General features: G+C 44.1%; 1 protein-coding gene across 1 annotated transcript in view; it reads right to left on the bottom strand.

The window, feature by feature from the left end:
- Positions 1–7,081: 7,081 nt before the first annotated feature.
- MAPKAPK2 (MAPK activated protein kinase 2) overlaps positions 7,082–27,659 on the bottom strand; it is a gene marked incomplete at its 5' end in the record, with an annotated part of 64,018 nt that continues 43,440 nt past the window's right edge. Inside the window, 9 exons of the mRNA XM_069074765.1 lie at positions 7,082–9,200; positions 10,172–10,252; positions 10,388–10,473; positions 10,882–11,006; positions 11,395–11,470; positions 12,068–12,194; positions 13,772–13,851; positions 15,248–15,312; positions 15,627–15,766. Coding sequence (XP_068930866.1) covers positions 9,057–9,200; positions 10,172–10,252; positions 10,388–10,473; positions 10,882–11,006; positions 11,395–11,470; positions 12,068–12,194; positions 13,772–13,851; positions 15,248–15,312; positions 15,627–15,766 — 924 coding nt within the window. The remainder of the gene's footprint in view (positions 9,201–10,171; positions 10,253–10,387; positions 10,474–10,881; positions 11,007–11,394; positions 11,471–12,067; positions 12,195–13,771; positions 13,852–15,247; positions 15,313–15,626; positions 15,767–27,659) is intronic.

The following is a 27,659-nucleotide window of genomic DNA, read 5'->3' as shown; positions in this document are numbered from 1 at the left end:
AAGAAAAGAAAAGAAAAGAAAAGAAAAGAAAAGAAAAGAAAAGAAAAAGAAAAGATCTCAGGATCGGGAATTGTCAGGCTCTTCAAGGGTCATCTAATGCAGCCCCTCCTTTTACAGATAAGCAGAGGATAGTGAGAGGCAGAGTTCAAGATGAGCACCATTAAGAATGTCCTTATATCCTAGAAAAAAACCGAACTCTGTTCTCTGGGCCTGATTTAGGCAGTGATTGTGAAGAGGGCTTGTTACACCACCTTGCCCTTCAAGGAACAGAGAATTTTGAGGTAAAATGGGACTCTAGAGGTCAAGAAGGTAGCCAAGATTCTAATACAGGGCCTCTGACCCCAAATCCAGTGCTCTACTCCCCAACACCATGTATTGCCTAGTTGTAAAGCCCTTAGTACAGTACCTGGAACATAATAGGAGTTTTAGAAATGCTAATTCCCTTCCCATACTAATAAGCTCCTACTATATAGTGGGAATTTAATAAATGCTAATTCCCTTCCCTTCTCTCCTCCCTCCTCCCCTGAATACTAGGAAGTACACAGAAATAGTAAGATGCCCTGGATGAGTCATTCTATCACTTAGCTATCTGACCATGGCCTTGAATGGTCCCTCCCTCAAGGAGCTAGGGTACAGGTTTTGTCCCTGCCACTTCCTGGCTCTGTCACCTTGGGCAAGTGGTTTCACCTATCTGAACCTCAGTCTCCTCTGTAAAATGGGGATAATCTGTGCACTGCACCTACTTCTCAGGGTTGTTGTGAGGAAAGTACTTTGCAAACTGCAAATCAGTATGTGGCCATGGGCTAGCAAAAACAAACAAGGCTCCCCCACCCCCCCCAAAAAAATCCTCTCTCTTGGCCTGAGTAGCTTTAGGTCTCTGGAGGGCCTGGAACATGGAGAGAGAGGGCTAAGCCTCATAGTCTCTAGGTTCCTCATGTAAGTCCCAAAGCCAGCATCTTCTCCTTTAGGGTATATTCCTGGAAGACTAGGGATGGAGAGACCTCAAAGCAAGAAAAAAAGGGAGCCTGGGAGTCCACAAGAGAAAAGCCCATCAGAGCCCTTGCTGTATCTTCCTTCCAAACCGCAAACCTCACACTATCCCTATTAGCCAATGTCCCCTGCCCAGCTGGGCTGACCAAAGTAGGAGAGAAGGGTGGCAGGTAGTTGGATGAAATGAAATCTGGGTGTGGAGAGAACAGGCCAAAGTGCTGGGTTTCGAGGCTTCAACCACCCCTCCAGCCACATTCCCCTCCCCCTTACCACTTCTCATTTCTATTAAGTTCTTATCACTTCTGACATTTCCCCCAGGCCCAAACAAGTGCACTGGATTTCTTTGAACACAAAACCTCAAGCTGGCTTATTTGGAACCTACAGTTCCCAAAAGCAATGAGTAAGGGTTCTGACTAGGAACTCAACCTCAGCAACCCACCTATTGCTTCTCAGAGTCCAGGGTCCCTCATTCACCTCCCTTAACAGGTTCCCTCATATCTATATTACTTTCAAGTTTGCAAAGCAGCCTTTCTCACAGCATGTAAAAGGCAAGTAGCACACATTTATTGTGCCCATTTGATAGATCAAGAAACCAAAAGTTCAATGACTTGCCTAAGGTCACACAGTTGGGAAATGACAGAACCCAAACCCCATATCTGGGCTGGAGAACCTGGGGCTTTGAGGTCACATGTGGCCCTCTAGGTCCTCAAGTGCAGCCCCACTCCTGCCCCAGGTCCTTTGATTTTAAGTGTTCTTTGCTGGAGGGAGATGACTTCCATTGTTATACTGAGGGAAGGAAACTCATTATGGCTTTGGAAAACTTTGGTTCTAGTCCTGGTTTGCCACGAGCTGGCTTCATGACACTAGACCAGTCAAATCCCTTCTTCTAAGCCCCTTCTGGCCCCAACATCAGATGACTAAGTCAAATGCAGTCTTTCCTGTAACCCTGTGGAAGGCCAGGGTGATTCCTCCCTGAGTTCTTTCCCTCTCACCCTAGGGCTCCTCATTCCTCCTCAGCTTGGTTCCTCCTTCTGCCTATCACAGAGCTGGAAGGGACCTAAGACCTCAGCTAGCTCGGAAGGGACCTGAATTAAGATGTTGTCTTCATCTGCTGCATCCATTCTCTACTGGAGAGCTTCAGGGAGGCGGAAGCCACTACCCCTGGGAGTGCATTCTAATGTTTTGGTCAGTTACAGCTGCTAGTGAGCTTTTCTGCACATTAAGACTAGACTCTGCCTACAGCATGCTTGTACCTCATCGTCTCCCCGTCACACTGTGAGCTCCTCAGAAAGCAGGACTGTTTTCTGCTTTGATTTGTATCTTCAGCAATTAACACATAGTAGGTACTAAATAAATGTTTGTTGAGTAAATGACATTGTGATGAACAGTCATTCTACCTGCTGATCTAAGTCTCTCGGTGTGCTTGAGAAAATCCACTCCAGGGATGGGCTCAGTTTCCAGGCTATGAGATCTGTCCCCACCCCAATCCTCACCTAGGCCTAGCGCTGGAGAATCATGTCAAGTTTACTAGGTCTTAGAACAAGAAATTGTTTGAGGCTATGCCATTAAGAGATAGCTGGAAGGGGCTTTAGAAGAGGATGTTTAAGACACAGAATATACAATGTTGAATGTCAGAGTGCTGGCCCTGGAAGTCAGGAAGGCCCGAGTTCAAATCTGACCTCAGACACTTACTAGCTATGTGACCCTGGGGAAGTCACTTAACACATTTGCCTCAGTTCTTCATCTGTAAAATGGGGACACACTGGAAAAGGAAATGACAAATTACTCCAATATCTTTGCCCAGAAACCCCAAATGGGATTATGAAAAGTTGGACATAACTGAAAATGACTCAATAAAACAAGGTCCAGCTCAAATGGCATCACCTCCAAGAAGTTTTTCCTCCCTCCTCCTCTAAGGAGAAACCAGCTTTCTGCATTCCCGTGGTATTTTAGACCTCATTTAGGCACTTATCCTCTTCAGTACAAAAGTTATATAAATGTTTCAGCTTATTCAGCTATAAGCTCCTTAAGGACAAGGATCACATCTTACTGATCATACATTACAACAAGAAATCAATAAGGTGCCAGTCACTTCCCTAGGCTAGCAGCCAAGGATGCAAAGACAAGAGTAAACCCCCTGTCCTTGTAAAGTTTAAGTTAAGACATAGGGACACTAAGCACGAACAAAGGATGGATACTGAGCTTCTGACTTCGCTGGTAGAGGGAACTCCCTGCATGAAGAAACTCCTGCCCCCACTGCAGGGTGATGCTTTTTCTATGAATTTTAATCTTTAAGAGCTACCCTGAACACTGAAGGGGTAAGGTGAGTTTCTCAGGGTCACACATGGCCAGCATGTGTCAGGAGGAAGACTTGAACTCCCTGATTCCTAAGCTAATGCTATCAACTGTTACACTATCTAGACAAAATAAATTATCACATATATGGGGGAGGGGGGTAGGAGAGGGGCAACCAGCAGCTAGAGGGTGAAGATCAGGAAATGCTTCACATAGAAGGCGCTAGAACAATGTTTTGAAGAAAAGGGATTCTAAGAGGGAGAGCATTCCAGGTAGGAGTAGCTACCAGTAGGAGCCTGGGTAATAGGGTGTTATACTGAAGAACAACAGATCAATTTGATTGAGTCAGTGAGTGCAAGAAGAGTAATAGATAATCAAGTTGGAGAAGCAAGTTAATGCCAGGTTGTGAAGGGCCTTAAAAGTCAAACTGAGGGCCTATACTTGATCCTGGAAGCACTAGGAAGCCAGTGCAGTTTACTGAGTAGGGGAATGACCTTTACTTTATGAAAAACACTTTGGTAGCTAAATGGAAGATAGAATGGATTGAGGATGAATTGGATCGGGGAGACCAATCAGAAGACAATGGCAATAACACAGCTGAAAGGTGATGGGGACCTAAAGTAAAGTGACTACTGTGTGAGCAGAAAGAAGGGGGTGGACGTGTTGAGTAAGAAATAACAAGATTTGGCAACTGGTGGGTTATGTGGGGTGAGGAAGTGTGAGGTGTTGGGGATAACACCCATGTTGAAATCCTTGGTAACTGAAGGATGGTGGTGTCAGAAATTGTATTGGCTGAGAGGGGGTGAAACAGAGGTCAGTTTTAGACATGTCAAATTTGAGATGCCTAGAGACATGCCAGTTTGAAATATTCAAAAGGCATTTGGAGATACACAATAAGCTCAGGAGAGAGCCTCTCAATAAGTCACAGAGTGAGTATAGAGAGGACGAAGCCCAGGACCACACTATGCCTGTCTAAATGGAGCCTAGGATAGCATTAGCTTTTTTGGCTGCCAAGTCAATTGGAGTCACAATCTGCTAAAACCTCAACATTTTTTTTCACACAAACTGCTTTTCTCAATTAGGGAGCACGATATGGCTAAACCAGCAAAGGAGGCTTGAGTTGCTGTCACCCAGGTAAGAAAACCAAGAGAAAGCAGTGTCATGAAAAACCCAGGAAGACTATGCAGGATTTCCCAATGCTACAGAGAGAGGTTGAGAAGAGTAAGTATGAAGGCAAGATCATTCGACTTGACAAAGAGAACACTGTAGTTTTGGAGAGAGCGTTTTAGTCGAAGGATGAGATTGGAAGCCAGATGCCAATGACAAAGGGTTGAGGAATGAGTGAGACAGGAAGTGATGACAACAGCTGGAGACAGGGGTTGGGACTTTTTTTGTTTTGTTTTGTTTTAAGGACTTTGGCTACAAAAGAGAACTACAGGATGATAGCTTGAGGAGAACAGTAGGACCTCCTGAGGTTTCTTCCTGGAATAGGAGAGAAAAAGCACATTTGTAGAGAACAAGAATCAGTAGATAGGGAAAAATCAGCAGATGGGGAAAATCAGCAGATAGGAAAAAGGTGGGGGGAAAGAAGCGGTTCACAGTGAATGGTCTCTAGTTTCTCAATCAAGGATGATTCCACTTAAAGGATGAGGGGAGAAAATAGTGTGGGAGAGTTGAGAAGCTTAAATAGTTCCTTTAGGGAGTGGGGAGAAGAATTAATTAAATTGAGCACAAACAGAGGTTAAGTGACTTGCCAAGGGTCACAGAGCTAAGCAGTGTCTGAGGTTGGATTTGAACTCAGGTCTTCCCGATTCCAGGACCAGTACTCTGTGTGCTAAGGCACCACCATGCCACATGGTAGTACACAGTACCTGTTAAGAATATATTTGCAGGGCGGCCAGGTAGCACAGTGAGTAAGAGCACTGGCCCCAGTGTTGGGATGACCTGGGGGATCGAATCCAGGCTCAGACACTTAGCATCCACCCAGAAATAACTGGCCGTGTAACCTTGAGCAAGTTACTTAACCCCAATTGCTTAAAAAAGAGAGAGAGAGAATATATTTGCTTTGCTTGGTATTCAAGGCTCCATAATCTGTTGCTAACCTACCTTTTCAGCCTAAACCAATCTCCACTGCTTCTATGCCGCTTTGAACACATTTTATATCACACCACCTCCACAGTTCATGGTTCTCCAGGCCTTAGTCTACCAATTTAATCTTTTTTTTTAAAAAGCAATCAGGATTAAGTAACTTGCTCAAGGTTACACGGCCAGTTATTTCTGGGTGTGGTGCTAAGTATCTGAGCCCGGATTTGAACCCCAGGTCATCCCGACACTGGAACCAGTGCTCTTACTCGCTGAGCCACCTGGGCCACCCCTAAGCAACTGGGGTTAAGTAACTTGCTCAAGGTTACACAGCCAGGTGTTTCTGGGTGGGTGCTAAGTGTATGAGCCCGGATTCGATCCACAAGTCATCCTGACACTGGAGCCAGTGCTCTTACTCGCTATGCTACCTGGCCGCCCCCTACCAATTTAATCTTAACCCATCAGAGGCAGTGGGGTATGGTAAAAGAAGAGCTACTTTTTTTGTTGGGAGACGGATTCAAACCCTGATTCAGAAGCTGCTTATTTGTATGACCATAACCAAATCACCTAATTTTTCTGAGCCTTGGTTTCCTCATTTGAAAAATTGGGAGGAAGGAGAGGTTGGAGTGGACTAGATGATACACTATCCTTTTAAGGCCATCACAATTGCCACCCCCTCCAGAAGGTTCCCCAAATCTCTGAATTAGTCATGATCTTCCCTAGAACCCATGCCCGAATGCACCAACCCAACCTTCCAAGACACTTCATTTGTGCTTCTCATGTACTCTCTGATCATTAGTACAGTTATTCTTACACATGCCATATTCCTGCCCACCCCTCTTCCCTTCACAACTACCTCATTGGGTCATTGGGAATAAAGTATCTTGTAAAACATTATAGAAATATGAGTGGTTATGATTTTTTGTGAGCTGATACTAGCCTTATGAGGACAGGTGTCATATCTTACCTCAATTTTCTGTTTCTTCTAGCTCTACACACATTACATGTATACAATCAATTTAATTGCTTGTGGCGTGAATGCTGAATTCCCACCTCCCTCTGCTGGACTGTTTTGTTACTACACTCCCAGTTCATATTTCCTGACCAGAGAGGCAGCTCTCCATCTCCATTTACTCTTTCAAGTAAAGGACACTTGTATTAACATTGCAGTTGTTTTCCCACCTACCTGACTTAGAAGGTTACCTTCTATGAAAATGGAAGTCATTTGAGATATTTCTAGGATCCAATGGCAAAGACAGTAAGGGGTCCTGCCCCTGCTTTGTTCCTCACAAAAAGAAAATGTCCTTGGTGAAGCTTGGCTTCATTTTTCCATTCCCCAGCATCTTCTTCACCATATGGAGGGTGGCACGGATTCCCAAATACAACTCTACCAGCCACAGACCCTCCCTTCACTAAATCCAGAGGAGAATTACATCCCAGTAAAACACACCATCTGGGGTCTCCATAGCTTCTCTGAGCAAATTAAGTAAGAGCTAATCACAGAGGATTCCCATTGCATTGCCTTATTGGTTATTTCCTTTCCCATTCCACCCCCCCCCCCGCCCCCAAGACTTCCCTAAATTTTCAGTTCAATTCACCCTCTCCTACAATCCCCTAAATGCTTTTTGGAAGGGAAGGGCAAAGATGCTGTACCAGTCAGAGATGTATGAGGAACTGGGAGAAAACCCAATGCAGGAACAGAAAGAAGAAAAACTTTCAACTATTAAATCTGTTTAGTAAAGACAGTTTTGATCATACAAAACAACAAGTTAACAATAATCCGAGGGCCAGACATACCATTGTGTGAGGGGAGGGGAGGTCAGGAGGCTTGGCAGGCACTCAACTCAATCCCCCAATGCCCCTCCCCCATATGCCCCTGAGGGAGATGAAGAACTGAAGAGCTGCTCCCAACTCCTTTCCCCTGCCCCCTCCACTGCATTGTTGAGGGGGGAGGCCTAAGACCAGCATTGGGGTTTTCCCCAATTCCACTTCTACTTAATACTGGGAAGGGGGGGGAAGAAGTGTCTCTCCACCCCATTGGCCAGCTGGAGAAGTCATGGAGGGGCTAAGAGAGCCATCAGTGAAGAAGTGGGTAGAGGTGGGGCATCTTTGGTGAGAAGGCTCCCTCTCTGTCCTCCAGATCACTCAAGGAAAGGACAGGAAGGAGGACCCAGAGAAAGCAAGCCTAGGGAAGGGGAACAGGTGTGTGTGTGTATGGGGGGGGAAGGTCCACAGCTGGAGAGAGGGCCAAGCAAAACATAAAATCTTTATGGTCGCAGCAAATAGCCCAGGCTCATCCCCAGACAGGGAAGGAGGCTAAAAGGCGGCTCAAGGAGAACAAAAAAAGGCTAAAATCCAGGAAATATAAAACCAGGATAGTTTTAAAATAAGGGAGGGAGGCAAATGGGATGAGTTGGAAGGCCCTAACCACAGAGGCCCAAAGGGTTTTATCTCCCACTCATGCTGCAGAGTGGGGTTCCCTGCTCCCAGCTTAAGGTAGCAGATATTGTAGGCTCGACTGGCTCCAGATCTGGGCAGGGGGGATGGGGAGGGAGAGAATGTAGCAAGGTGTGCAAAAACAAACCAAACCAGGGCCCTGGACACTATCATCCCCACTCCCTGGCCTCCATACCTCTGGTTAGGAAAGGAAAGGTAAGTTGGTTTTTTTTTTTTTTTCCAAACACATAGTGTTCAGGGAAAGTGGGAAAAGAGGGATCATTCTGGAGCTTTGGCAGCTCCCTCCTCCACAGGATAGTACTACCCTCCCATTCACTGAGGAGGGAAGGAGGGAGGGCTCTGAAATTCTGTACTAAATGCTAAGATTTGGAGGGCAGAAGAAGGCTCCTGTCCCTTCTATCTCAGTGCCAATGTCAGGGAAGCCCTTCCCCTGCCCTCAGAGCCCTGCCTGCTAGAGAGAAAGACCATGAGCCAGTTTCCCATGCAGATAGATATGTGGACCTTTCCCTGGGCTGTGTCAGATCCAAACAGGAAGGCCCGAGTCATATCAGGGCCCCCTACCCACCAAGAACACACTCTATCTGCACACTGATTCATACCCCCTGTCCACACACTCACACAGCCAGCCCTGGATGCCTACCCCTTGGCCACAGCTCCAGTTATCCAAAGCCTCTGAGTTAAGGCAGGGGAAGCTTCCTGGCCACCACCCCTGAGGCCAAGCCCCCTGGATCCCATACCACAAAGACCCTGTCCTCCACACGGCTCAGCTTCCCAGTCACTTGGCCCCCAAGTTTACTGAAGCCTCAGACTGGGGTGAGGGGAGGGCAGAGGGAACAAGATAACAAACACTGAATCACCTCCCTGAAGCAGTTCCCCAAAATACCTTTTAAAAAATCATCCTGTGACTTGGGAGGGAAAAGGGGGTAAGGAGGAAAAAAAATAGAAATTTTATAAAAATTCAAGGCCAAATTGGCCAAGAAAAACTGCACAATGAGGAAGATCTCGAGAGCAACCTGCCCCCTTGTCCCCACCCTCCCACCCTCCCAGGAGTCAGGTCCAGGAGCTCCAGGGAAGGTGGCAGTTAAAGAATCAGAATTCATCTGCTGACAAGTTTCTGGGCTCCATGCAAGTGGGAGCTGAAGGAGTACAGTTCTGTGTCTCTGCTTTTAAAAAATATACTTAGAGAGTTATTGCTTTCCCTCCATCAGGGTGGGAGGAGGGCTGAGGGTGGCTCAGTGAGCAAGGGCAGCTGCCTCCAAAGCCCGGGCTTTCTTTCGCCTCTTTAGGAGCAGAGGGTTGGTGGCATCCTCAATCTTCTTAATCTTGATTTGCTCATAGTCAACACGCATGGTGGCCAAGGCACTGGTCATCTCTTCCTGAGGGGGAGAATAGCAAAGGTGGGTAGTATAAGGAGAAGAAATGGGGCCAGACGAGGAAAGAATGAGAAGGGAAGACCCCAATGAAGTACAAAGATGTTAAGCAGAACATTTCTTAAAAAGGAAAAGAAAAAGGGTAAGAGAACATCGAAGTCAGTACCTTGAGTCTGGCTATCAAGTGGACACCATCACCATCTCTGCCAACTCTCTCAAGATGCCAGAGGAAAGGACAGCAAGGATGGAAGTGCGACCATTGGAGGAGGGTCAATAAACATTTATTAAGTGCCCAGGAAGCCTTCCCCAACCACTCTTGATTCTAGTGCCTTCTCTCTGTTGATCATTTCCTATGTCTATCATGTATACAGCTTGTTTATAGATGATGGTTTGCATGCTGTCCCCCCCATTAGGCTGAACTCCTCAAAGGCAGGGACTGTATTTTGGCTTTCTTTGTATCTCTGACTCTTAACTGGAGGTACCTGGCATACAGTAGGTGTTTAATAAATGCTTATTGACTGACTGCCCGGATATAAGGCACAGTCAGACCGGGGTTTGAGTCTAGGGTATGACACTTCTAGGCGAGTTTTGTCTCAGTTTGCTTATCTGTGGTCGGTTCCAACTCCAACATTTTATGACACTGAGTAAAGTGTGGACGGTGAGGGGGAGCAACAGAACCTAGGAGGGAATCAGATCCTTATCCCATAGTATGGGCTGGGCTTTGTCTAGGGATGACCAGGAGTTCTATTTCTTTCCCAATGTGTGCCCCAAGACAACAAAAGACTATAGACACCAGGTTTTACAGCATCCTCCCTCTCCCTCCCTTATTAGCAAATGAGATAATATTTGTGAGGCACTTAGCACCCTGCTTGGCACACAATAGGTGCCATATAAATGCTGATTCCCATCCCCTCTCAGTAGCCAGCACCCAGCCTTTCATCTTCACCCCAACTCCAAAAGCAGCGCCTCTTCCTCACCTTCACATCCTCCCACCTCTCCTTGTCTTCCTTCAGGACTCTGCTTGTGTGCAGTGGAGTCTGAGGGACCTGCATCGATTGCTTGGAGAGAGAAAAGGGGATTTAGGATCAGATCAAAGACAGGAGGATCCCCCTGGACAGGAGCTGACTCCTGGTCTCCCAGTCCCTAGAGAGGCTTCTCTTGGGTTTGGGGTCCTCCCAGCAGACCCATCTCACCATAATCCAAGGGTGATTCATAAACTCAGTGATGGTCATTCTTTGAGTTGGTTCTGTCTTTAGCAGATTCCGGATAAGCATTTTGACTACACAAGAGGAAAAAGAAACTGATTTCAGAATTTAAGCTCCATGCTCCTCCCCCCCCCACCAACTACATATAGCTCTAAAAGAGAGATCAGGTTCCCACTTGGGATAAGATTCTCTAAGTCTTGACCACATCTAAGCTTTCTGAAGTCCCCACAAGTCCTGATATCCTAACCAGGCATTCTCCCAAATCTTTCACACAATTCTACATACACAATGAAGCTATTACACACACACACTCTCTCTCTCTCTCTCTCTCTCTCTCTCTCTCTCTCTCTCTCTCTCACACACACACACACACACACACACACACACACGTACATGCAAAATACGTAGCTTTATACATACACAGATAAATAAATACCCCCATGGGTGTACTTTATGTGCCCCAGAAGGCTGGGGTCTCTTACCTTCCTCTGATACCTCTGACCACTCGGGATTGGGAAACTCATACTGGCCCATTCGGATTCGTGTCTTCATGCCAGGGGAGATGGCAAGGCCATGGTTGGAATAGAACGGAGGGTAACCACACAGTCTAGACCCAGAGAAAAACAAGAGGAAAAGGAGGGAAGGATAGAAGAGCTTTACTTAAGAGACAATACCAGGAAAAAGGGGGAAAGACTGCTTCTTCCCTTGTCCCATTGGTAGAAGAATTTGGTCCCACTATAAAAAGTAAGCCCACAACAGTAATCAGGAATCCTGTGCAGTAAGCACCTGTCCATGTGGACAGTTTCAGACTCCTTTTCAGCTTCGGGGCTAGGCAGAGGGGAGAGAGGACAGACTGTTTACCAAAGTCTCCCACAGAAGTTCACATCTAACCAGAAAAATAATGGCAGAATCCTCCCACCCCACCCCACACTACTCATCCAAGCTCTTGCCTATGAGAGAACGGTGCCTGCCCACTCCCTTCCCATAGCACTCACAGGATATACATGATGACACCCAAAGACCACATGTCACAGGATTTATCATATTTCTCGGGGCCCAAGACCTCTGGAGCTGTAGAGGAGAAGAAGTTACTGGGATTGGGATATATTCCCAGAAGCATGGGGGAGGTCCTCATCAGTGCCTCAGCAGAGCCAATGGACAATGGGGGTTATCTTTATTCTCCTGGGTATACCTCTAAATCCATCCCAAGCCCCACAGAAAAGACCCATACTAGAAAAACCCAAATGGAGAATGCTGTAAGTCTCTCCCTTCTCCTAGGAGAGGAAACAGCTGCCATTCTCCACAGATACCCCATGGCTATAGTCATCAGTCATTTGATTCTAGAATTTAGAGGTGGAAAGGAACCTTAAATATCATCTAGCTTAACTCCTATCATTTTAAGCATGTGGAAGAACAGGTAGCCTCAGTAGGCTCCTAGGGGCAAAATGACCTGTCCAAGGTCCCAAGACTACAAAGTATGCAAGCTGTAAGCCTTACTAAGCCCTTTTGAACACACCCTTGCTTCTGGTCATAACTATTTATCAAAACCCATCCCAGAATCAGGCTCAAAATGCATGACTTTCTTTGAGTTGCAGGCAACCTGAGCTCAGTGAAGAAGTGGAGAGGCAGGGCAGGAGTGAACTCTCTGCATCTGCTCTTGGAACTTACCCACATAGTATGGTGTGTAGCAAGGAGTAGTGAGGGAATTATGGCTGGTAGTTTCCTTGGCAAAGCCAAAGTCAGTGAGTTTCAGGATAGCATTTGGCCGTTTAGAGGAATATAAGAGATTCTCAGGCTGCACAGAAACAAAAAGAGAGAAGTAAAGGCCTCACGGAGCCTGTGGGACAAAAAGTAAGTCATGAGGACAGCCAGTTCATCCATTCAACATCCATTTATTAAGGGTATGCTATACCTCAGGTACTGTGTTAGATACTGGGGACACAAAAGGAAGGGGAGAGGGGTGGTGACCAGGACATCAAGAAAGACCTCATGTCAGAGGCTGCACCTGAGCTGAGCCATGAAGGAAGCTAGAAATCATGTCAAAGGTCCCTAGGGGTGTGGAGGGAGTACATTTGGTACTTGTAATAGCCTATGCACCAGCAGAGAAACAGAAGGTAGAATGTTATGCACAGAAAACAGTATTTACTGTTTGGCCTATTTAGGCCAAGTAGGTTGGACTGGAGAGCAAGTGAAAGGTAGTAACACACAATAAATCTGTAAAGGTAGGCAAGAGCCAGACTGTGAAGGGCTTGAAACAGTACAAAGGAGTTTTCCCTGTATTCCAAAGCTAATAAGGATGCACTGGAGCCTCATTCACTCAATTACTCATTCATTCATTCAATCAATCAACAAGTACTGAATGCATCTTTAAAGCTTAGAACTCTTCTAGATGCTATGGGAGAATATAAAAGCAATACAGTCTTCAAACAGAAGGGACTTATAATCAAGTTAGAGAGAAAAGATACATGCAAGATCTGTGAGAAAACAACATAAGATAATTAACAGCATTCACAGCTGCAGGAGTACAAAGAAGGAGATATTCCAATAGGCTGGAGGGAGAAGGAAATATTTCATGGGGGAGGCAAGATGTGATCTGGGCTGTTCTGGATAGGCAAGGAGAAGATGGGAGGGGAGGAACAGGAAAATGCTTCTCCACAAAATCCAGCAAGCAAAAGGTCATGACACAAATCTGATGAAGTCAGCGTGGACCCAGCTGAGCTCAGAGTTGGCAACGGCCAACGTCAGGGAGAGGCTATCTCAGCCTACACGAGCTGGTATAGGGAAACGAACCAGAGTACGCATCATCAGTGCTGATACTCAACCAGGTTAAATCAGCTGACAGTTTCTAGTTTCCAAAGTACCTGACATACAAAGCAGCTTGCTTGATCTGCATAACAACCCTGAGATTTTACAGATATTGTTGTCGCCATTTTGTAGATGGGCTGACTGAAGCACAAAGAATGATAACCAATGTTACATATAAGGCTTTAGAGTTTGCAAAGCACTTGACATGAATGATCTCACCTTAGCCCCATAACAGCCTGGGAGGTTGATATCAACAGGTGTTATCTATACTTCATGAAGGAAGAACCTGAGGCTGACAATAGTTAGGTGACTTATACAAGGACACACAGGGAGTGCCATTGCCAGGATTTCAACACCAGTCTTCTCACTCCAAATCCAATGATCTTCCCACTACATCACTACCAACCCTTTCTAGCCATTCCATAGCTCCCAGATGGTGGCGGGGAAGGGGGAGAGAGGGAAAGGGAGACAGAGACAGAGAGAGAGAGAGAGAGAGAGAGAGAGAGAGACAGACAGACAGACAGACAGACAGACAGAAGGGAGAATGGGAGAGGTTGCAACAGTTACCTTGACATCCCTGTGCGCAATGTTGATTGAGTGTAAATACTGAATTGCTTCACCAATGCTTTTCATGATGTCTGAAGCCTCTGGGGGAAGGAAAAAGAAAGAGGGTTCTTGAAGTTGAGCCTTGAAGCTTGAAGCAATGCTAACACAACTCCATCTTCTTACTGAGGGGTCCTAACCTCGATATGGAACTCCAATAGAGTGGAATGGTGTTCAACATTGGAAGCCTTGAACCTCATAGGTAGGAGCCCTTAGACAGCATCCATCAAGTGGGACAGATCCCCAGCAATAGGGTAAGAAGAAACAGTCTCTGCTTTGAAGGAGCCTATATTCTAATGCCATCCCGAGGACAAGGGTTCTTAACTTGGGATCCAAAGCTAATCCTCCTCCAAGGTATCCATGTCAAAATTTCAAGGGGTCTATGAACTTGGATAAGAAAAATATGCCTTCTTTTTTTTTTTTTGCTTTTTGGAGGGCAATTGGGGTTAAGTGACTTGCCCAAGGTCACACAGCTAGTTTTTGTGTTAAGTTTTTGAGGCCGGATTTGAACTCAGGTCCTCCTGACTCCAGGGACAGTGCTCTATCCACTGCACAACCTAGCCATCTCTACTTCTTTATTCTCATTGACTTTTGGCTTTCTTTGTAATCTTAGGTATTTTGTTTTATGCATTTAAAAACAGTACTCTGAGAAGGAATCCATGAGCTACACCAGACTGCCAAAGACATCCATGATACAAACAAGTTTAAGAACACTGTCCAAGAATGATGTCAGCAAGGTCAGCGGTGACCCCAGCCTGGCAGGATTCCAGAACTGGGTGGCTACTCCACAGCTAGTAGAGAAGCCCTTTCACCTGTACTGGGAATGTAAATTTAAAGATCTTCCCTGCCCCTAGGCTAAAGTGCACCTGGAGCCTGGGGTGGGAGGCTGGTTTTTCAGTAGATACTTCCTGATTGGCCAGTGGGTCCAGAAGGTTGTTGCATTCTCTGAGCCAGGAGAAGGCTATATAAGCCCTGATGTGTAGCTTTGTTTTGGGGCTCACTTTGAGAAGTGTTCTGTGATTTGATCTGGATTCTGGGAAGCCATTGTCCAGAGCCCCCCGGCTTTGAAAAACCCAGATGTTGAAACCCAGATGTTGATTTGGTATGGATGTAATGGTTGGACAGTTTGGAAAGCTGTCTACTTGATCTGTTTCTGTCTTGATAATTCTGCCTATATACTTTGAAGTTCAGGGTGCTGACCTTTTTCCCCTGAACGAGGTAAACAATATATGTTTGACTGATTAAAGTAAGCTTGTTAACCCATTTTGAGTTGCTTTCCTTTATCAAAGCAGATCCAAGAACCTGCGGTGGCAGCAAATCCTAAGGACGCTTGGGGTACTTGCTGCTACATCACCCTACTACAGAAAGTCTCCTTTGGGAATCGTAGTTTCTAAAGTACTTACTCAGACCTTTCTGCCTCTCCCAAGAGGGCTTGCTTACCTCTCTCAGTGAAGGCCTGGTCTCCCCGGTCTTGGATGCGGCTGAAGAGCTCTCCACCATCCATGCTGAAACAAAAGGCAACAGACAAGTGATGGCTTTTTGAAAATGGAGCCTCCAGTTATTTTCCACCTATATAATCATACACCATCCTTTTAAAAAAAAATAACATTTACATGTGAAGATTTCCCTGTCACTACCAAGAGTGCTATGAGAATGAACTGAGCACTGGATAACTGGATTGAATGGGGCTGAAGGAAATGATGGAGAGGAACAGACAGGCAGAAGGGTCAAGCAGGGAGTGGAACTGGAAGGGGCAGGAGGCTGGGCTGAAGGGATGAGCAGGGAATGAGGGTTTTGAGGGGGAGGAATTGTTGCTCACCATTCCATGATAATCAGGAGACACTTCCTTCCAGCATACAGGTTCTCATAGACATCCACTATCTTGACAATATGTGGGCATTGAGAGGCTCTCCAATGCAAATCCACCTCCCTTCGGGCCTTGGGGCAGTCCTGAAGCATCTGCAAAGAGAAACAGAACCCACAAATGAATGACCAAACCACATGAACCAGCAAAGTACCCTGGAGGAGACACAGAAGGCAAGTTATCAGGTGAGTCAAACACCACCTAACCATGACCTCCCAAGAAATGCAGCTAGAGACAGTTCAGGACCCTGAATTTTAGAACCTTGGGAATAGGAGTGCCCTCCTGACACCTCATTCTGCTTCTCGACCAGACCCTGTGTTGGAGGGAGCAATTCACAGCTGACTGCTTACCAGCATCAGGCAGGTAAGCCCAAGAGCTCTGGGGAGTGGTATCACCCTGCCCCTCTACCCCCACAGCCACTGGTTCTGCTTCCAGCCCAGCCACCATCCTGAGAGTACTACCTCATGGAGATGTGACCTAGCAACTGCTTCTGTGGGTGTTACAGTCACAATCACTGAGAACCCAGAAAAGAAACTTCTTGCCACAAGAAAATTATAGGATTTTATCAGCAGAAATGTCATTCGTTAAAGAAGAGGCATTATCATCTGTTTTGTGAATGCAGCTTGTAGCTGAAAGCTTCTATACGCTTAGCCTGCCCCTATCTGAATGAAAACTCCATGAAAGCAGGGGCCAACTTACTGTTTTATCTCTGTTCTCAGTAACTAGCGGAATACTTTGCACATAATAAGAATTTAAGGCGGCTAAGTGGTGCTGTGGATAGAGTGCAGAGTCTGAAGTCAGGAGGACTCATCTGGCTGAGTTCAAATCTAGCCTCAGGCACTTCCTAGCTGTGTGACCCTGGGCAAGTCACTTAACCCTGTTTGCCTCAGTTTCTTCATCTATAAAATGAGCTGGAGAAGGAAATGGCAAACTATTCCAGTATGTGTGCCAAGAAAACCCCAGATGGGGTCACAAGGAGTCGGACAAGACTGAGCAACACAAAGAGTTTAATGCTTTCTCATCCATTCATTTTATTCCTATCCCATGGGAAAATCATCACTACGTAACTGGTTTGGTGATGAACCTCTTCAAAAATCAGTTAGAAGGGTCCCTGAACAGCCCAGATCCCCTGGGCCTGAGCCTGAAGACTTTCCTCCATGATGGGACCTGCCAGTGTTTGACAGCACAGCCTTTGAAAACCAGAGTTGGGAATGTGTCTGCAGCACAATGAGGCATCAAACTATTAATAGCCCACAGTCACCCAGCACACTGCAGTCCTTTCCTCACAATGGTTCTGTAACAGGCAGAACAGCAAGTGTCCTTGGACCAGACTTGTGGTTTCGCTCCTACTAGAGGAATTCCCACTACCAGTGCTCTGTAACTTAAGGTCCTAAACTATGCTAGAGTAAATAGAGGCTGGGCCTGGAGTCAGGAGGACCTGAGTTCAAAGGTGGCCTCAGACACCCACTAGTCATGTGAACTTGGGCAAGTCATTTAACCTCTATCTGACTCTGTTTCCTCAACTGTAAAATGGGGATGATAAGAGCTTCCAAGAGTCTTGTGTGGATCAAAGGAGATAATATTTGTAAAGTCCTCAACAGTGCCAGGCACTTGGTAAATGCTTGTTCCTTCAAAGCTGTGTGCAGCACTGACTAGGCAGGTGATTTGGTGTGGGTGCCCAAAAGGCAGCATTTGAAGCAGAATTTGAACTCAGCCTTTCCTTTCCTAAGACCTGCTCTCTATTCACTGATATCACCTTCTTGGGACAAGTACTATCAAGCCTGTTTCTCAGATGGAGTGACAGACTTGGCGAGATGAAGTGGCTTATTCAAAGTCACATACCTGTTAACCGTAAGAGGCTGGATTGGACTCCACGTCTAAGGTGCCTACCACTTCACCACCCTGTCTCTCATACTGATTGTGAGATCAGAAAGAAACCCAACCTGATCTCTCTGGGGTATTTGGGAACTGGCAACCACCACAGAGAGCTTCCTAACAGTTCCTTAGGTTACAGCTTCCAGCTGAGCCCCTCTGCCCAAGGAGCTGGGATATATAGACTCAGGGGATGGAAGTATTTGATAGAATGTTTAAACCAAGACACAGAGGGAGGTGGAAGGACCTTAAATGAGGAGAAATTGGAGGTACCTCCAAGGGTCATCTAGCTGCATCCCCAGAAGATACTTTAGGACCCATAGGTCCCAATCCATTCCACTTTTCTGTCTACTCAGGTCATCCCCTTTCTCCTTAGCCAACTAATAAGTAGTTATTGAGCACCCACCAGGGGGCCCAGCACAATGCCAGGCACTCTGAGGGGACACAAAAGAATGAAGACCTTGTCTTCATCATCAAAAATCTTATAATTTCATAGAAAAAAAAATAAGATTCCCTGCAAAAGACAACCAAGAAGACCAGACAGCATGCAAATGAACAGTGATGTATTCATAGGATGCTAGACTTAGGGAGTGAATGGTGAGGGCTGGCATGGTCAGGGAAGGCTACTTGAAAGAGGCAGGATTTGAATTGGTCTTTGAAGGATAGACAGGATATGACCAGATAAAGGAGAGAAGGGAGGGCATTCTGGGTGGGGTAAAACAACAGTGCAGACAGGGGAGGAAGAATGCTCAAGACATGTGGGAGACTCAGGGAATAACAGGATTAGAAAAAAGGATAAGTAATGCAGGAACGCAAGGAGGACAGAGAAGGAATTAAAATTCAATAGGCAGGGTTGGAGACTGATGGTGGAGGGCTTTGGAAGCCAGGAAGATGTGTTTTCAGCCTGAAAGAGAGAGAGTATCCAAGAGAATGATGCTTGGTTTAGGGGCAAAGAGATGGGTTTGCAGTCAAAGGGGCTGGCTGAATCCAGGCTGCACCACACACGTTCTCTGTGTTACCCTGGACAGATTATTACCCATTTAGAGCGGAGTTTCTTCATCTGTAAAATAAGAGAGACTATAATTTCTAAGTCTCTTCTAGCCCTAAATCTAATGCTGGGGATAGTCTTCCAGAAGATTCTTTAGCTAGATGATCCTGTGACATCCTTGGAAGCCATAAGAACATGCCCAACCTGCCTCCTGTCGCTTACTACCTGCCCGACCTTGTGCATCTGTAAAAGAAGAGTTAGAGTAAATCCACAATCCTATTCAAAAGAAAAGAAATATTGCTATGGAGTCACACTGCCACCTAACGGCTATGTTGAAATACTACACAGATTGTCAGTAGGTCCTCCCCTTCAACTTGATCACTAGCCCAAGTGAGGAATAAAGGTGAATTCTCCTTTCTAATACTCCAGGGGAAGAATATGTACAATGGGCTGACACTAATCTGTTTGACTATTACAAACTTCTCCAGTGGCACCAAGGAGGAGAAAGGAATCTTCACTATTTAATTCAATTCAACAAACATTTTAAAGAACGTCCTGTGTGCTAGGAGTTAAAATACAAGATAAAAACCAGATGGTCCCTGTGCTCCAGGAATTTTCATTGGGGGGCTCCTTGGTGCCAAAGGAGAGGGGGGAGGGGAGGGGGGGGGGGGAGATTGGGAGAGGGGGAAGAGGTGAGGGAAGGGAAAGAGCTGGGAGAGGGGGAAGATTGGGGGAGGGATACAATGAACGGCACTGGATCACAGGTTTAGAGACAGAATCTCCTTTCACAGATGAGATAATGTACAGACAAGTAAGTAAATATAAAGTATACATACTAAATAATAGAAGGAAACAAGCATTTATCAGGCACCTACTATGTGCCAGCACTGTGCTAAGCAGTGTTTTAGAAATATTATCCCATTTGATCCTCACAACCCTGGGAAGTAGGTGCTATTATTATCATCCCCATTTTACAGATAAGGAGACTGGAGGCAGAGATTAAGTGACTGGTCCAAGGTCACAAGCCTGGTTAAGTATCAAAGGCTGGATTTGAACTCAGTTCTTGACTCTAGGCCCAGTTGCTCTGCTGTACCACCTGGACTGAAGGAATTTAACAACTTGAAAGGTTAGGAAAGGCTATATGTATTATGTAGCATCTGAACTGCAGTTTGAAGAAAAACAGGATTCTGAGAGGGTAGCTAGGTGGCAGAGGAGATAGCTTGCTGGACCTATGGTCAGGAAGACTCATCTTCCTGGGTTCAAACACTGGGTTTCAGACACTTCCTAGCTGTGTGACTCTGGGCAAGTCACTTCACCCTGTTTGCCTCGGTTTCCTCATCTGTAAAATGAGCTAGAGAAGAAAATGGCAAACCACTCCAGTTTGCCAAGAAAACCCCAGAAGGGGTCATGGAGAATTAGACGAGACGGAAAGCAACAAAAAAAGGACTCTAAGAAATGAGGAGGGTATCTATGTAAGACATGCGGGATTTAGGTTTTTAGGAGTTAGTATTCCCCTGTGCAAAGGAAGTTAGATGGGAAGGTAGAATGTTCCACATGGGGAAGCCTAAGCTGGCCAGTTTGACTAGAAAGGAGAGGGCATGAAGTGGGGTAAGAAAAAATGAGTTTGGAAAGGTCAGTGGGAGGCCACACTGGGGAATACTTTAAATGCCATTGACAGAGAAGAAGAAAAACAACAACCAGGGAGGAAAAAGCAATGCAGGTTTCAAATCCACTCAGTTCTTAAGTTGACACCTTTCCTATCCCGAGATGACCCTCTTCCATCATGCTTTTATGTTGATTTGTCCATAAACTCCTGGCCAGGGCTGCTGCTGACTGATGGCACACAACGGAAAGATGGTGAGCTAAGGTTAAGGAGGCCGTTTGAGACAAACAAAGCAAAATGAGTAAGCCTGCTTGAGGACCTCCAGTTCTTAGCATCATGTCCAGCCACTGGCATTCTAAGGTAGGCGGTATGGCATAACCCTAGACCAATCATTCCTAAGCTATGGTCCTAGTCCAGGACTGCTGGGGGGTGAGGGGTGGGAGGTGGGAGGAGGTACAAATCATTACACTTTGAAGCTTAATCTGCATTATCAACATTTTTGCCATCATTTTCTAACAGCTAGACAACCAACAAAACAATAAATCAAGCCCTGATTTTCAGTGTTTTCTGAGGTATAAATGCTCACACTAAAAACTTAACGGTTGGCTGGCAAGAGCTGGTCCAAGATGATATTACAGAGCTAAGGCAGTCCCTACACAGGCATACCAACAAAGCATGGCACAGTAAATAAACATCACTTTTGTAGCCTGAATAAGTCATAGGTCTCAAAGACACATTTACTATGGGTGTGAACTTCAGTAAGTCATGACTCTATCACCATGATCCTATCATTCATATGTTACTCTTTTTTCAAAGTATACAAATATTGTTGTGATTGATAAAACAAAATAAGAAAATTACTGAATTCATAGTTAGTAACTCCTTGTCATATTTTTCTAAAAAACAAAAAAACAACCAATGTTAATAGTCTAAATGTACCAGTGCTATGATTCACACAATCTTTGATGTTATAAAGAGATCTTCATGCTCTAAAAAATTGGGAACTATTGCCCAAGATCACTACGGAGGAAGTGTCCAGCCCATAGCGATCTCTCCTCTCTCCAAATTCAGAGGCTATACTGCTATACAGCAATGAATCACATTCTGCCCTATGACATCTTCCATTGTGTCATCACTCTCTTCTCCTGTTTTCACAGATGTAAAATTCTTTTTCCCAATCAGATTATAAGCTTAAGGGCAAAGACTATGTCTTATAATTCTCATTATTTCCTTGCATAGAGTGTATAGTTTTAGTAAATTTGTCTATTTGATCCATGATTCCGAGACAAACTCTATGGTACTGACCCAACTGTTGGTCATTGGCCCCTTTCTCTGAGTACCCAATGAGCCCTTGTATCAAAGTGCTCCTTTCTTTAAACATTGATGTGGTGTTAAAAAACAAAATGTAGCTGGGGGCGGGGTCAGGTTTTTTGAAGCATTAAGGATGGTCAAAGAGGACTTCCAAAGAAAAATTGTTATTTCCATTAACATAGAAACATACAAGAGAAGCCTCTTGAAAACAGAAAGGACAACAACAAGCAAGCTTCACTTGGCAAGGCGGGCAACTGAGACTAAGGTGGAGCTATGAAGAATGGAGGGCATCTTTTCAGAAAATCACAGAGCGAATAGGAAGAAGCGACAGAGAAGCACATTCTAATGGAGCTGAAGTACAGGGACTGAGGGCTTGAAAGGGGCAGGAAAGGACAGGGTACAGGATAGTGCTCTGCGGAGACCATGGGACTTGGTGAGGGCTAAGTTGGCAGCAGTTTTGACTGAAATTTTTTTTAAAGCACCCAATTAAGAAAGAACTTCATTTTTATTTTTTTCCAGTAACCAAAGAAAGATCAATACCAATACTATGGCCTGAGATCAGAGGGTAAAAATCAGGTAAATTGAACCATTAAGACCTAAAGGAAATGTCTTCTGACTGAGGTGTGAAGGAGCACTGACTATATGGATACTAGTTGGTGTGACCTGGGGTCAGGGAGAGGAGTTCAAATCTAGCCTCAGATCCTTACTAGGGTAACTCTAAGCAAGTCTCTTAACCTTCTGTCTCAGGTGGTTCTTCTGTAAAATGGGGATAATAATAGTATCTACCTCCCAGGATTGCTGTGAGGATCATATACTTGTAAAACACTTTGCAGACCTCAGAGTTATAGAAATGCTAGCTATATAATTGCTGGATTTAGGGAGAGATACTAAATATTTTGAACCTCAGTTAAGCTGAAAAATACAATACCATGAGTGATTTAGCATGTACATATATATATATGCACACATATGACTTATTTCTTCACAATGTATGTAATAAGTGAACTAATTATGTGTGGTGGACTGTAGAGGACAGGATGGCCTGCCTGAGAAGTCAGCAAGAGCATGAGAAAGGTAGAGGCCTAGGAGAACCATCACAGTTTTTACCCTTATAGTGTGGCACATTGTCCTGTGATGTAGTATAATGCCCCATTTCATCACATCCCTTTCTCTGTAGGTAAAACCTGCATGGAACACAGATTCAAAAAAATCACAACAGGGTTCTTAACCTTTTTATGTCATAGAATCCTTTGGCAGTCTGAGGAAGCCTATGGATCTCTTCTCAGAATAATGTTTTTAACCACTTTAAAGAGAGGATTACAAAGGAAACAAATTATATTAAAATATGATTATCAAAATATTTTTTAAAAATATAATTTCATAGACCATAGGTTAAGGTTCTTAACTTCTGCATTAAACCCTTAGGGGCATCTCCTGTTTGGGACCAGTGTGGTATAGCACAAAGCAAACTGGTCATGGAGTCAGGAGACCTGAGTCTGAATCCTGGCTTTAAGGCTTATTAGATGTGACTATGATCAAGTCATGCTATGAGACAACACATTCTCAGTTTCCCCATTTATAAAATGAAAAAAAAAATAACTTGCTCTCCCTATTTGCCATGGGAGAAGAGACTTGAAAACGTTAAAGCATTACATAAATTCAAATCATTATCAGGCTGACTTTCAGGTTCAAATAAAGACTTAGAGATGGGGAAGAATGGGGATAGATTCAGGGTTCCCCAGCCCTCTATCCAACTAGACAAGTTCTTCAGCTGCCAGTGTTGTTAACTACAAGTCACACAGGGTAGAAGCTGGAGGTCAGAATCTGCTCCCTAAGCCTGACCCAATCTGAGATAGTTCAGAGGGGAATCTGGGTCCAAAGTCCTGACCACTGGCTAGGCTATTGTGAGAGTAAGAGCAGAGAGGCAACCAAGGACAGATCCCGTGTTATCCTCCACCCCTACCGCCAGTGGCGTCAGAAATCTTCTGGTGGGGCAGGGAGCACTGGGAAACATGCCTGCTCCAACCTATTTCCTTTAGAAGGATGAACAGCTCTGCAAAGAAGGTGTTATTAATAGCTTCAGGAGGGAGGAGATACAGGATACTCTAGGGACTGCTACCAAAGGAAGCTCAGCTCTGGCTTCCCAATACTAGGTTTCTCCTCTGTTTCTCACACCACCTAATTAACTCTGACAGCTGATGGAGAGGGGTCGAAAAGAGGTAAAATGCTACCAAGTTTTCCCTCCCTCTCCAGGCCTCTGATTCAATAAGTCTGATTCAGACATGAGAACATCACCCACGGTGAGTGTAAGCATTAGTGTTCTGTGTTTGTTAAACAAGACCTCCTCTGCTTCAGCACAGCACCCAGGCGGTTCTCAGCACACGCTGACATCCACCAAGAGCTCACCTCCCTGTCTAGGCTTAAAGCACTTTGAGAGCAGGAATTTTTTTTTTAATGACTGTTCTCATAGTACCCCTCCCCTAGAAGTGCCTAAAACAGTCCATGGCACAGAGCAGATGCTCAGTAAGTGTGCATTGAATTTTGACCATTGGAACCCCTTTCAAGTTCTCATTACAATAGTCAGAAACAGGAACTCAGTGCATCACTCTTTCCTCACAGCCAACACAGACGATCATCCCAAGTCTAGATCAGGTGCTGACCAAAAGCTCCAGGAGCCCTGGCTCCCATCCTACTTCACCAGTGTTTGAGGTTAAAAGCATAATAAGCCAGAAAAGAAAGAAAGCGCCCTGCTTCTACAGTCATCACTGCTAATAAGCAAGTTCGAAATTTAGAGACCCCAGAGCTCCAGTTGCTACTCTCCCACACCTGAAGGCCAAAGCACACATCCAAGAAAGCATCTGATGCCCAGCTGGCCCTGGCTGCCTCTGATGTGACAGCAGGTGGAAAGAATTCAGCTGGTGGTGGTAACACAGGGTCTGGGGAGTTGGGGGGGGGGAAGAGATGAAGGATAGGAAACATGACACCCTATGGATAGACTTCTCCCCCTCCTTCCAAAATACACATTCCAGGAGACTAAGCTAAAGGGAAGAGAATCCTAGGCTTCCCCAAAAGGGAAAAGGAGCAAAGTAAAGAATTACTCCTCCATGCTCTCTGCTCCTTCTTCCAGTTTCCCTTGGCCTTAACCTTACTACTCTGATTAAGCTCTTTCTTTTTTAAAATTTTATTAACATGACTTGGTTTTACAATACAAACATTTCCAGACGACCCCCACCCCATGAGAATTCTCTTGGAATCAGGTAAAACAATTCAGTAAAACTAATATAGTGATCTCATCTGAAAGGGCATGCAACATTCTACTCCTATAACCCCTGAACCTCTATTCTTAAAGTTTTTTTAAATTAACTGAAATCTATTTTCTCCCCCTTTCATCTTCTATCTCATTAAAAAAGAGAGAAAAGACAAGAAAATCTTTTGTAACAAATACAGTACACAGAGTCAAGCAAAACAAATTTTCTCATTAGCTGTATACAAAAATTCTCCCCTCTAAATTTGCCACTTCTCTCTAGAGGTGGAGAGTATGTTTTATTATCGGTCCTCTGGAATCGTGGGTGGTCATTTCATTGTTCATAGTTCTTATAGCTTTCAAAGTTGTTCAACTTTACAGTGCTGTTACTGTATACATTTTTCTCCTGGTTCTGTACATTTCATCTTTAATCAGTTTCCAAAAGTCTTCAAAAGTGTTCATTTTTATAATACTGATGCTATAGTACAAATTGTTCTTCTCTACTCACTTCACTATGCATTACTTCATACAAGGTTTTCCACATCTCCTTGAAATCATCTCTTTCTTAATTTCTTACAGCACAATAGTATTCCATCACATTCGTGTACCAAAATTTATTTAAGCCATTCCTCAAATGATGGGCAAATCTTTAATTTGCAGTTTTTTTACAACCACAATAAATGAGCTGCTATAAATGTTTTTGTTCATGTAGTTAGGACCTTTTCCTACTTCTTTGAATTCTTTTGGGTATAGGCCTAGCAAGGGGTATAACTTTGTCAAAGGACATGCACTGTTTGGTAACTTTTTGCATATACTTCCAAATTGCTTCCCAGAACAGTTATACCCATTCAAAGGACCACCAACAGGGCATTAATGTGCCTGTTTTCCCACAGACCCTCCAACATCTGTCATCTTGCTTTTTTATCACCTTTGTCAATCAGATGGCTTGGAAGTGGAACCATAAAATTATTTTAATTTTCATTTCTCCATTAGTGATTTGGAGCATTTTTTCTTATGACTAGAGATAGGATTGAGGGGTTTTTTTCTCCCTTGAGAACTGAAATTATATTTCTATACCCTTGGAGGTTTTATCAGTTACAGAATACTTCATTCTTATAAATCTGAATCAATTCCTTATCTGTTTTAGAATTTCGAAGAAACTTGCTACAAAAAAAATTTCCCCAGTTAATTATTTCCTTTTTAATATTAGCTTTATTGGATTTATTTAGGCAAAAACTTTTAAATTTTATGTGATCATAATGATCCATTTTATCTTCTGTGACCAGTCCATGACTGGTCATTAACTTTTCATCAATCTATAGATCTAATGGGTAATTTTTTCCATGTTTCTTTAATTTGTTTATAATGTAACCTTTTATATTTGGAACATCCATTTAGAGGTTATCTTAGTATAAGGTGTTATGTTAAATCTAATTTCTTCCATTCTGCTGTACAGTTTCCCCAGCATTTAAAAAAAAAATTAAATAGTGAGTTCTTACTCCAATAGCTGGGATCTTTGGGTTTATGGAACACTAGGCAATTGGATTCATTTGCTGTGTATGCTGTTTGCCTCCTTTGTTCCAATGAGCAAGTTATTTTTAACCAGTAATCAGATTGTTTTGAAAATTACTGTTTTGCAGTATAGTTTGAGATCTGGCATTGCTAGCCCCCCTTTATTCCCATTTTTCATTATTTCTCTTGAGATTCTGAACCCCCTTTTTATGATCTCATTATTTTTCTGGTTCTTTTTGCTTAGCTCTTTCTAAAGCTTGGAGAGAAGGAGGAAGAGATCATAGGAATCATAGATGCAGAGTGGGAGGAGACCTCAAAGGCCATCTAGTCTAACCCCTTCATTTCATACATCAGGATACTAAGGCCCAGGGAGGTTAGGTGGATTGCCCCAGGTCACACAAGTAGTAAAGGTTAGAGGTAGGATTTGAACTCAAGACCTCAGACTCCAGAGGAAATGCTCATTCCACAATGATAGTGAAAGGTAGCCAAGTCCTTTGGGTTACCCCTCCAGCAAGCCTGACCCCTTCCTTAACTTTGGCAAGGCTCTTCCCTTCCTTGACTCTCTTCAGAAGGGAGAGAGATCCCTGGCTGGAGAGTTCAGCTACTTCATTGTTTACCATCTTTGACCTCTGCCAGGCTCCCAGACAATAATGTGAGAGGAACAGAGAAACAAAGAAAAGGAAAATGACAAGAAAAGAGCAAAGGACAGGGAATGCTTTGTAATACTTATAGCCTGAACCACATAATTGACATGATTTTACTGCATGATTCTTTGTCTCATCTAAGTCACTGTCCCTAACAAGTTATAAGCTTGATGGCAGTGACTGGATTTCATCATTCCCTTGTATTTTTCAATGCCCAGGACATCATAGTTACTCAAAAATATTTCCTTGTTAATTAAAATAACCTTCATTTTAGTCTCTAATTTTTGTTTTTGCTTCTATGTTTGTTATTTTTAGAGGAAGAACTTTTTCTCTTTTGTTCTGATTCTTCTTTCACACGACTAATTGTAGAAATATGTTTAATGTGACTCTACATGTATAGCCTATATCAGATTGCTTGCCATCTTGGGGAGGGAGAAAAAATAATCAAAATTCAAAATCTTATAAAACTGAATGATAAAAACTATCTTTACATACAATTGGAAAAAAAATAAAATACTATTATGTGGAGAAAATAAAAAAAAATTAACAACAACAAAAAAGAATTTGCCACCCCTTCCCCCAAAAGGTAAGAATGCTCTTTTCCTTCCTACATGTTGTGGAATTCAGCACCAATGTGAATGAGAATTAAGGGGTCTAGAAATCATATCACATGAGGTATGATTGAAGGTAAACTTCAGGATTGTGGGGCCACAGATTTAGAACCTGAAAGAGCCTTCTGAGTAATCCTGTAGATAAGAAAACAAGACTACAGAAATTCAATGAGTGGCCTAAGGTCATATAGGCAGAAATCGGC

This window comes from Petaurus breviceps, unplaced genomic scaffold (assembly GCF_028583685.1).
Source record: "Petaurus breviceps papuanus isolate PSGF00001 unplaced genomic scaffold, PetGlider_PUasm1.0 90895, whole genome shotgun sequence".
Classification (NCBI taxonomy): domain Eukaryota; kingdom Metazoa; phylum Chordata; class Mammalia; order Diprotodontia; family Petauridae; genus Petaurus; species Petaurus breviceps.
Note: the sequence above shows the minus strand (reverse complement) of the source record. Positions and strands in the feature narration are given on the sequence as shown.